This window comes from Branchiostoma floridae, chromosome 9, assembly GCF_000003815.2.
Source record: "Branchiostoma floridae strain S238N-H82 chromosome 9, Bfl_VNyyK, whole genome shotgun sequence".
Classification (NCBI taxonomy): Eukaryota; Metazoa; Chordata; class Leptocardii; order Amphioxiformes; family Branchiostomatidae; genus Branchiostoma; species Branchiostoma floridae.
In genome coordinates, this window is record NC_049987.1 from 9,446,935 (window position 1) to 9,458,836 (window position 11,902).

General features: G+C 39.3%; 2 protein-coding genes across 4 annotated transcripts in view; both read right to left on the reverse strand.

Annotated features, from left to right (window-relative positions):
• LOC118422701 (DBH-like monooxygenase protein 1) overlaps positions 1–11,902 on the reverse strand; it is an 88,522-nt gene that overhangs the window by 57,521 nt on the left and 19,099 nt on the right. The gene's annotated exons all lie outside the window — the stretch shown is intronic.
• On the reverse strand, positions 1,086–7,177 carry LOC118422704 (serine/threonine-protein kinase 19-like). The gene is made up of 8 exons (XM_035830411.1): positions 7,021–7,177; positions 5,204–5,482; positions 4,318–4,453; positions 3,593–3,686; positions 3,167–3,264; positions 3,005–3,063; positions 2,400–2,488; positions 1,086–1,212 (listed from the first exon to the last, which is right to left on the reverse strand). The coding sequence occupies exons 2-8, from the start codon at positions 5,477–5,479 to the stop codon at positions 1,167–1,169; spliced, it is 798 nt and encodes a 265-aa protein (XP_035686304.1). The 5' UTR covers positions 5,480–5,482; positions 7,021–7,177; the 3' UTR covers positions 1,086–1,166.

The window sequence follows — 11,902 nt, forward strand, 5'->3', positions numbered from 1 at the left end:
ATATGGTTTCGAAACAGTCAGACGTTTCGGATAGAATCCACTATCCTTGGGTAGCTGAACTTGGAGAATGCAGTCACTCAGACACGTCAGATGGCATAGAAACCAAATGATCATGACTCCCCCTCAAGGTGTAAAATGGAATAGCCCATCTGTGAAGCTACGGTGTCAAAACCATTGTTCATGCCAGGGGGGTGATGTAATGCATAATCTATCTTTAAATATGATTTGGCTTTTCTGACATTTGTAGCCCCCCTCCCCCTTCACAGCTTTTTGAATAAGATCCCCCCCATTATCATGGTGTTCACACCATGTTGTATACTACTCAGGAAGCTGGCGATGATGATAATACTTGTGCACTTTATAAGCACAGGGTCCTGTGATATATATCTAAATACGAATATGTATATATGGTGTAAAATATTACCAGCAGTGGGTATAGGCAAGGAGGTAGCTTGTGTATATGTATTATATCATACAATCAGAACCAAAATAAATAAAAAAATTGACATTTCCCATGTTTGGTTTCTTTCCTGTTTCTTCCTTGACTCTGTGTTGGTGTGCGTCCATGGTACATTGTCTTTTTGACACAGACAAGAGTATTTTAGAGACAGTCTTTTATTTACAGATTTAGTCACTCACAAAAGTGATGTAGTGACCATGATAGGACACTCAAACATGTTATATGTAATCATGAAAGAGACCAGTGTTGATAGACATCATCCATGCAAATAAAGACATTAATTTGATAATGATTTATGAGAAATATAAGTTGAAAGTAATAAGCCATATTGGAATGAATCCTAAACAGGCACATTTTTTAGCAAAATTTTTAATGCAACAATACATTGAAGACATTACCACATGGAACAGAATATTGCCCACACATTGATAAAATTCTCACAAAATGATTGTAAAAGATAAGTCTTCAAGACATGACTGAAAGACATGGCTGGAGCCGCAGTACAACAAAACCGATAGGAGGTTACTAGAAATGTCTACAGGGAACAATGTAAGTAGATATTCTAAGATGTAAGACACGTACACTAGTCTAACAAGTAGAATTTACATACATCTTAAAATAAATCTTTTTTTTTTAAACTTCAGCAGCAATATTAATTGATATTTTTGGCTATCATGAGCGATATCATAACAACAACAGTCTGATGTCAGTCATCTTTCAGCCTTAGCAGTTCTCCTGATGTGGTCTCAATGCTGTAAGAACAGAAAACTAGTCAGTAAATTCTTGTTTACAACACTGCAGGGCTCTAGCCAGCGTCCGTTGTTCCGTCAATTGACGGAATATTGCTGCGTGTGACGGAAAAAATCTAAAACCAATCCGTCCACCTTGACGCACAAAAATCCTTGGCTGAAGCTACAGGCGGCTTGGGGACACCGTCCACGGCTGTAAAAGCCACACACTGTTTGTTTTGCTATTGTTATCATTGTTGACGAAGTGTGTCAGCGCCCTTTAGCATACGATAATCTTATTACAAACCCGTTTTTCAAAGTCTCAGTTCAGTCTTTCTAACTCATAGTAGAGTGTTTTGTTCGCAATTTTCGCGACAATGGGAATTGGCTGACGGAAAAAAATTTCGAGCTGGCTAGAGCCCTGCAACACTGGTACACAACAAACAGCTCTGACCTTAAAAGCTATTACTACTATGTAGTTTATAGTGTGATAGACAATGTCTAAAAGGATTATATGATCAATGGATTCAATCTGTTAAACAATAAAAAATAAAAATCTATGGATGGAATTTCTCAAACAACTGCACAGAAAGTGAGATGTCTTCAGACCCCTTCCCAGTAGTTTATCTACAAGACAAAGTTCTGTAATAAAAAGCTTGTTCAATGTTTCAACTCCTCTTTTTTTCATTATACGTCAAAGATGAAGGTACCTAAGGCACACAAAAACTATGGCCCAAACAAGACCCATTCACAAGTTTACAGAACCTTGAACTTTGTCACATGCTACCAGGGCTCTAGCCAGCTCGAAGTTTTTTTCCGTTTGGCAATTCCCATTGTCGCAAAAATCGCGAAAACACTTCTATGAGTTTAGAAAGACTGAACTGAGACCTTGAAAACGGGTTTTTAATGAGATTATCGTATGCTAAAGGGCGCTGACACACTTCGTCAACAATAATAACAATAGCAAAACAAACAGTGTGTGGCTTTTACAGCCGTGGACAGCGTCCCCTGTAGCTTCCACCAAGGATTTTTGTCCGTCAAGGTTGACGGATTGCTTTTAAAATTTTTCCGTCACACGCAGCAAATTTCCGTCAATTGACGGAAAAACGGACGCTGGCTAGAGCCCTGCATGCTACCCACAAAGCAACTGGCTGCACACACACAGTTGGAACTATGAACAGTCTTATTGTTTGAATCATAACGTGACATACCATGTGACCAGGTCTCCCCCAATGATATCATGGATATGATAAGACATCCCCAGTTTCACAGAGGCTGTCATCTTTCTGGACTCCAGTTCCTTCAAATCATACATACAAGATAAGACAACTTCCATAATCTAGTAATGGCATTGTCATAAGCTTTCAGGATTCCAAAACCAGAAAGAAATGCAAACTAAAATTGCAGTCAAATATTACATAGTATTACATAAAGCACTTAAAGCTCTTTTCAAACATATACTGAACACAGTGGACCACAGATAAAAGAGCTTAAAACTCTCTAGGGTAATTTCCCTGCTACAATATACCTATAAATACTGTACATAGTGTCTGTCTTCTCTGTCATGACCAGTGAATGAATACTTTTCAATACTGTAAATGCAATTAAGTTCGCAGGGATTTAATTTCGCGGTAGCGGGAAAAATGACTTTTCGCGGTGGTTTTAATTTCGCGGTAACACCATCGACTGCAGTCTAATACCATAATAGAGAAATGTTCACAGTGGTTTTCAGCTCGCGGTGAAGTGGTCGCCGCGAAAACCGCAAACATTAATCCACCGCGAACATTTCTGCATTTACAGTATATATTAGACCTACCTGTTTCAGAATCTCTTTGTACTTGCTTTTTCTTATGGAAGCCAGAACTGCTTTTCTACCTGAGAAAATGGAACAAAATATTACCTGTACGGTTTATGCTGGACAAGGTGGAAAACGGTCTTCTGATTAATCAGATAATTTGATCAAGACAAATAGACTTGCCTTTTGTGAAGTGTTTGACAAAGAGCCCCGCCCCTGGAATGGCGAGCCACCAGCTGCCTAAGTCACGGACTGTCAACACTCCAGCATTCACCAGTTGCCTGGGAAAATAACAACAAGAAATTTTAACTGTAAGGCCTCCGCCCCTGAGGTGTTGCCAATAATTATGACAAAAACAAAATGGCTGAAACACACTGAAAATCATTTTCAGTACTTTGATTTTGGTAGTTTCTATTGCGAATTCATGACACTGTCAATCCATTTCCAATGCATTAGTACTGTAATACAGCATTGTTTCTATAGCAAACTAAAGGCAACACACCTTCTTTCCACTTTACTGTGACATGAAATAAAAGAATTTACAGTGTCATCGTCTAAATGATTGGGCATCAATGGCTTCCACCCCTGAGGTGTAGCCAAAATACGCACGTGATCTCCACATCCGTGAACTTGTGGTCCGTCATGATCTGCTGGGTCACGCACATCTCATTGGTCCTGCTCACCACGTCTTTTAGAAACCTCTCTGTGTCGTCGGAAACAGAAGATTAAAAAATCACAATCTCTTTACAATTACATGTAGCTAAAGTCCTCCATTCATATGCATAACAAAAGAAACAACTGTTACAGAAAAGTCATAATACAATAGAGTAAACTGTTCTGCTAAAGTCAATTTTTTTCTATTTGACAACAAGAGATCAATGACCTTGGGGCCACAAGTGGAGGACTAAACCACACTACTTGCAGCACAGGGGTGTCATCCTACTATGCTGAAGTACCTAACTATACTGCTAGGGGGACAAAAATCACTATGTCTGTTGAGGGACCTCAATACATTACCCACATAGCAAAATTCCACTTTTTACATATATTCCTTACTATTAGCAATTCACAGCTAAGATATAAAAACCCTCTCCAGCAAGATTTCTCCAGTGTCACTGACGAAAGACACTAAATGGCTGTCTGAAACGTCTGACCATTTCCAAAGTCACATCCAGTTGCTTCTTTTTGGTGTAAATAGATAAAAGGATCATAGTACTGAGTTATGTATTGGTACAAATGTACACATGTACACCAGAAACAGTACTCCATTCAGAGGTGACAATCCTTCACAGAAGAATTTTAACTTTAACTTAAAGATAAAGAACAAAACTCACCGACAGTTTTGGAGAGCTCCTGGCCATAAAATGCTGTGATGTGGTTCTTGTAGTCCTCTGTAAAGACCAGGCAGTACTCGTCTACTTCGTTCCCCAACTTCATCATCTTTACTTCATGTGCATTTCTCAGGTCGTTCTGGGGAAACAGTCAACAATGTGGGGAGACAAAAAAAAAGTTTGATGCACGAATTAAGTACTATAGGATACATCGATTTGTTAACCTCTCTTCATACTTTACTAGTATTAGTCACTATTACTAGACATTACTTAACAACTCAAGTGCTAGTGTCATCAATAGGCTTCTGGAAGTTTACACACAAGTATTGTAAGATTTGTAATGTTCAAATTATGTATGTATGTTTATTGCTGTTAATTTTGATTGTAAACTTTAAGCATACTGCAATTCAGCTGAAGTGGGCTGCGACTGTATTTTGCTGTATGTCGCTTAGTGACGTAAAAAAATCATTTATTATTATTCATGTTTGCAGAGCTTGAATATGTGAAACAGTTTTTACCCAACATTACAGTTTCAAACCAGAAACAATATTAGGAAAAGACTTGTCCTTATTTCTTCTATACCAGGCCAGCGTACAAATTTAAATACAGTACAATAGTACTTAATAACCTTACACAAATATCTAGGTGAACCCACAGTCAAAAATTAAGTGCACAAATGTAATTCTTTGTATAGAAAAGTGCAATGCTAGTATGCTCCCAGTATAACACTATACTAACCAGTTGCCTGTCTACCAGAGTCTTATTCTTCACTACACTGTACAGCTGATGCTTCATGATGGACAAACAAGATGGCCTACCGATGATGTCACAAACCAAAATGGCAGCCCCCATGAACAAAGGTTAAAACAAAACCTGTAACTATACCAACCAGTTGCCTATCCACCAGTGTCTTATTCTTCACCACACTGTAAAGCTGATGCTTCATAATGATTGGAGGAATCCTCCCTTCGTACGTCTGCTTGGGGAAAAGCGAGCACAGGTACATCATGGCGGCCTTTGTGTCGCTGGGCGCGGCCGCGCTGATGTGTTCTTCGCTGTCCGAACCCCACTGCGGACTGGAGGGGGCGGGTCTCACAGGAGCCCCTACATGAACCCGCTTTCTCCGCTTGAAGACATCAGGCATTAGAGCCTTGCGCTTGCTCATTATCTGTCAATGAAAAAAGTCTTCTATAGTCAAGTTAAAAAGTTAAAGACCTTCCCGCGCCTGATGGCGCATAGGGCGGTGCCCATCTCCGTTTCAATAGCCCTTAGGCCAGACAACACAATCACTACAGCAGGGGGCTAGTCCACTGGTAGTGGTGTGTGTTCAACTTCCATAATCTTTCCCAAATGCTGAGTGCTCAGCAGAGAAAGCAGCATGTACCCTTTTTAAAGTCTTTGGTATGACTCAGTTGGGGATCAAACTCACAACCTAACCGAATGCAAGGCAAACACTCTACCCACTAGGCCATTGCACCAATTTTTTTCTATAGTGAAAGCAGTTTGATATTAGTAAAATGATATAAACTTGAAAGATAGTTTGTCAAGAAGCTGAATATACAGTAGTTGGAAACAGTAAAATGTTTCAGCTAGCATCCACTACTTTCCATCTGTAAATGAGTTATTGTTTTTTTCAGTTTTTCAAGTGTCACTGATGAAAAGACTACTAGTACTGATAAAAGGTAGTAGATCCATAACCAACCTCTCAGTCTCACTAAAGAAAGATAGTGGGTGCTCCCTGAAGTGTATGACCATTTCCAAAATCTAACCTGTTGCTTTTGTAATTGTTACCTTACATGGTATTCAATGCTACATCCACAGTGTGCGTGCACCTCCAGCAACTCTCAAGCACAAGTAACAAGGAGTTAAATGCCAGGAGTAGTGGTTCGTACCTAAAGCCAGAACTTGGAATTGGACCTGAAATGTTAAGGTCCAAGTCCAAAAAAAAACCTGAATGTCTGGAGCCAAGTCCAGACTTGCAAAAAGCAATCTGTCACTTATATTCCCTTTTTTGTTCTAAACCATTTAAAACCTTCCATAGACAGGGAAATTTGCACTGAGACAAAAAACTTTTCGTGTTTACACTGGCTGTCACATTGCATTTCAATTCATAAAATGCAATTCTATATGCACCATCTCCCTCCCCCTCAAAAAAATTTCTAGTGCACAATGATAATATGCAATGATGGGTTCAGGTCCGGACTTAAAGTCCGAACCTGAACCTGAATATGAGTTTAGGTACGCACCACTAGCCAGGAGAGACTATTGACTACTGTAAAAACTCAAAATGTGTTACTCCCAGTGACATCTAGAGAAATAATAGACTTTAATTGAGGACAACAACATTACCAATACGTAATATTTATTAGAGACATGATTTATAATTTTTGGCATCTACTCATGATTGCCTTATGTTACATTGAGAAAATTAATGTATCTGGAGGAATTTTCCAATATCCTAAATCTCTATGACTGAGAAAAAAGTTAGGATAATCCTCAACATATTTCATTTTTTCCACAACATTTTCAAAACATTTCAATATTGCATAGTTTTGAAAGGTAGACTTTATAACGTGTGACTTTAACACATATTAGATGCTATTCCACGTGTTGTTTTGCTTTAATGGCTACATTACTAATGGTAACACTAAGTTACAGTTCGAGCTTATGCTATTAGACACAACAGGAAGAAATTGAACAACTTACTTCAATTGCGTGCTAGCGTCTTGAACGAGGCCAATGGGACCTTCCCCGGCTTGTCAACCCCTTACACAACTTTCTCATTCTATTCCTGCCGATATCCGGCGTTTATTCAGCTCACAAACAGCTGTTCAAAATTAATATTGATCGATTTGGTGCCAAAACATCATGTTGACCGCCGAAAAGAGGCACAAGACATCGTCACGGAAAAACTTGATAGTTCAGCCGCAATCTGTCCAATCAGGCAAAATAAGGTGTTGTACAAATCAGGACAAGATGGCCAAGCGACTGCAGTTCATTAGACGAAATATTCATATGAGAGGAAGGAGATTCATCTAGTTAAAGTTGACCGATTTTCCCAGGATTTCCTATGGGTTTCGCCATTGCTAGCAAGCCAAAATACGCACCATATGGGGGTTTCGAGGTGTCCGTTATATAGGGCGAGGCTCGACTGTTTCCGGGTCACACTGGCAGTAATACGGCAGTGGCGATAGCATGATTTTAGCAATCTCAACCAGCGGTTTCCTGTTGATATAGCCGTACGGTTACCCTCAAGTATGCTGTATACGTTCAGTCCCTGAACAAAGAGAGCAAGGAGCGGTTAATGAGGAGCGGTTACATCAAGATATAACGTCCTTGGTTACATGAGGTAACAACAGTTACTCCTTCCAAACCAAAGGCACTGTCTACACTACGGCTGTACACTTCTATGGAATTCGAAGTAACAATAAATTGTACGTTATGCAGACCGGCCATTTGGTACAGATAGAAGTTTTTGTGTCATAAATTATTCTACGGGCAAGGTAAGGCTAAATGTTGAAATAATGCGCTATTGAGAAACAAATAGACACTAGATGACTGGAAGTTAGATTGTACGTACTAGTAAAAAGTTTATGATTGCCTTTGCTCGACTAGTTGTGTAGGAGATAAAAAAACTATGTCAAACCTATCGGACAGCTCATTCAAACTGTATACGCAACCTAACTGAGGATGACAAACCAGCCAAAGACACACTTGAGAACTGCGCCTTTAAAGTGTATAGTAACTAACTGAGGTGTAAACTTACATACTAAAGAAGAAAACTTAAAAAGGAAGCCTTTTTCTAAAGCAAAAGATTGTCAAGCCCCTGACTAACCTAAGAACTGCGTTCTGTAAGTGTATACTAACCGTGAGAGAACGACGAGAAATCTTTTAAGGAAATCTTTTTCTGAAAGATAAGTGCGTCATTCCCATGACACACCTACGAACTACACTCTCTATTTGTATATTAACAGAGTACGAAAAGAAATCTTTTAATGAAACCTTTTTCTAAAAGAAGAGTGCGTCATGCCCATGACACATTTAAGAATTGCGCTCTCCAAATGTATACTAACAGAGAACGAAGAGAAATAGTTTAAGGAAATCCTTCTCTTTTATGAAAGAAAAGTGCGTCATGCCATGACACACGTAAGAATTGCGCTCTCTAAGCGATACTAACAGAGAACGAAGAGAAATATTTGAAAGAAACTTTTTCCTTTTATCAAAGAAAAGTGCGTCATGCCATGACACACTTAAGAATTGCGCTCTCTAAGTGTATACTATCAGAGAACGAAGAGAAATATTTGAAAGAAACTTTTTACTTTTATGAAAGAAAAGTGCGTCATGCCATGACACACTTAAGAATTGCGCTCTCTGAGTGTATACTAAGAGAAAACGAAAAGAAATCTTTTAAAGAAACTTTTCTCTTTTATTAAAGAAAGGTGCGTCATGCCATGATACACTTAAGAATTGCGCTATCTAAGTGTATACTAACAGAGAACGAAGAGAAATAATTGAAAGAAACTTTTCTTTTTTATCAAAGAAAAGTGCGTCATGCCATGACACACTTATGAATTGTGCTCTCTAAGTGCATACTATCAGAGAACAAAGAGAAATATTTTAAGGAAACCTTTCTGAAAGAAAAGTGCGTCATGCCCATGACACACTCAAGAATTGCGCTGTCATTTTGTATACTAACAGAGTACGAAAAAAAACTTTTAAGGAAACCTTTTTTAAAAAAAAAGGAAGGTCAAGCCCATGATACACCAAAGGACTTCGTTCTGTAAGTGTATACTAACAGAAAAAGAGAGAAATCTTTTAAGAAAACCTTTCTCATTGCGTCATGCCCATGACACACTTAAGAATTGCGCTCTCTAAGTGTATACTAACAGAAAACGAAGAGAAATCTTTTAAGAAAACCTTTCTCATTGCGTCATACCCATGACACACTTACGAATAGCGCTCTCTAAGTGTATACTAACAGAGAACAAAGAGAAATCTTTTAAGGAAACTTTTTTTGAAAGAAAAGTACGTCATGCCCATGATACACCTAAGAATAGCGCTCTCTAAGTGTAGACTAACAGAAAACGAAGAGAAATCTTTTAAGGAAACTTTGGTCTAAAAGAAAAGTGCGTCATACCTATGACACACTTACGAATAGCGCTCTCTAAGTGTATACTAACAGAGAACAAAGAGAAATCTTTTAAGGAAACTTTTTTTGAAAGAAAAGTACGTCATGCCCATGATACACCTAAGAATAGCGCTCTCTAAGTGTAGACTAACAGAAAACGAAGAGAAATCTTTTAAGGAAACTTTTTGTCTGAAAGAAAAGTGCGTCATGCCCATGATACACCTAAGAATTGCGCTCTCTAAGTGTATACTAACAGAAAACGAAGAGAAATCTTTTAAGGAAACTTTGGTCTAAAAGAAAAGTGCGTCATACCTATGACACACTTACGAATTGCGCTCTCTAAGTGTATACATGTACTAACAGAGAACAAAGAGAAATCTTTTAAGGAAACTTTTCTCTTTTTCTAAAAGAAAAGTGCGTCATACCCATGACACACTTACGAATTGCGCTCTCTAAGTGTAGACTAACAGAGAACGAAGAGGAAATCTTTTAAGGAAACTTTTTTTAGAGAAAAGTGCGTCATGCCCATGATACACCTAAGAATTGCGCTCTCTAAGTGTATACTAACAGAAAACGAAGAGAAATCTGTTAAGGAAACTTTTTTTCTGAAATAAAAGTGCGTCGTGCCCATGATACACCTAAGAATTGCGCTCTCTTTTTGTATCAGAGTACGAAAAGAAATCTTTTAAGGAAATCTTTTTCTGAAAGAAAAAAAAGGTCAAGCCCTGACACACCTAACAACTGCGTTCTGTAAGTGTATACTATCAGAAAACGAAAAGAAATCTTTTAAGAAAACATTTTCCTTTTTCTGGAAGAAAAGTGCGTCATGCCTATGACACACTTAAGAATTGCGCTCTCTAAGTGTATGCTAACAGAGAGCAAAGAGAATTCTATCAAGGAAACTTTTCTGAAAGAAAAGTGCGTCATGCCCATGACACATTTAAGAATTGCGCTCTCTATTTGTATATTAAGAGAGTACGAAAAGAAATCTTTTAAGGAAACTTTTTTCTAAAACTGGCAAAAACGTTATCAGGCTAGGGCAAAGTTGCTTGGTATGTCAGGTGCTGGCCGCAGACTCCCTTGACATAAGCCTGTTTGTTTAACCGTCAGACAGCAGATTCTCAGTGTGGACCAAGTCCTTGGCCACATCAAGTAAATAGTCCATTTCTGAACTCAGCTGAACCTCCTTGCTTCCAACGATACGGTCAGGACACGCGGGCTCCACGGCTACGCGTTCTGGTATGACCTCTCTGTTGCAACCCGGAAGTATACTGGATATACTGGAAAGCGGTAGCCCAGAAACCCCCATGCAGTACGAAATCGTCGCCGAAATCAGGCATTTCACGGCAGTTTGAAGGCCAACTTTAGCTCTTGAAATCTCACCGTAACATAATATCTAAAAGTTCAAATGCACTGTATGTGATAGATCACTTGTCAGGATCACGTAGATACCTTTTATAGCATCATCTGGCAAATATTATCTTTTCTATCGAGTTTTTCCGTGACGATGTCTTGTGCCTCTTTTCGGCGGTCAACAGGAAGAACAAAACACAGGAATCCATCACAAACAGTGACGTTGTGGCATGTGCAGGGGATGGTGGTGAGATTTTATCGCCCGGCCACGCCAGTAAGAATGTTTAAAAGGCATACATCTCAGTGTGGATCATTGAATAACCCTATATCAATACGTAAACAGCGACAATGACAAACTATGCGATTTCACCGTTTACCTCTTGTACGATGACCTCCGGATCGAGGAGTCGGATCTCCTGCAGATCGAAGTCGTACGTCTCGTCCCGACCGACATACGACTGGAACACGCCGTTTCTCACCAGCTTAGTTCGCACGGCAGTCCCGGCCAGATGAGCGTGGGGCATGGAGGCGAACACTTTGATGGGACTGCCCAGCTCCTGCAGATACTGTTGTGCGGTGCACGCAAGGGAATCAATTGAATGATGTGAGTACATGTATCTTGTATTTCATAATGTGTTGCACTCCGAATATGAAGGGCGTAATTCACAAATTTGAGGTATTGAGTAGTGTTGTATGTGGCAAAGCAATGGAATGTATATTTTTGAATGGGCCGATCGCGACTGTGACAATGTTGCGGGATGAAAGAATCAATATAGAAGTTTAAAGTAAATGTTCTCTAACAATGTTCTTCGATGATACAAAATAATGATCGTTGAAGAGTCATGTTTGAGCAGTTAATAGAATTTTTCTTCTAACAGTGACGACTCCGCAAGGAGGCGGGGTGAGGGGCAGAAGATCCACGCAAGTCTCGACCTAGTCGTCTGACACTCTCACGAGACTAGGTCACTCCGTGAACAAGATGGACTGACAGCCATCGAAAATATAGAGGTACGTGTGTATACCTTTAAAGATAAGTCACTGTTAGAGGAAAAATTCTATTAACCAATCTAAGGATCGGCATTCATCAACACTCACTCGAGGCTTTGG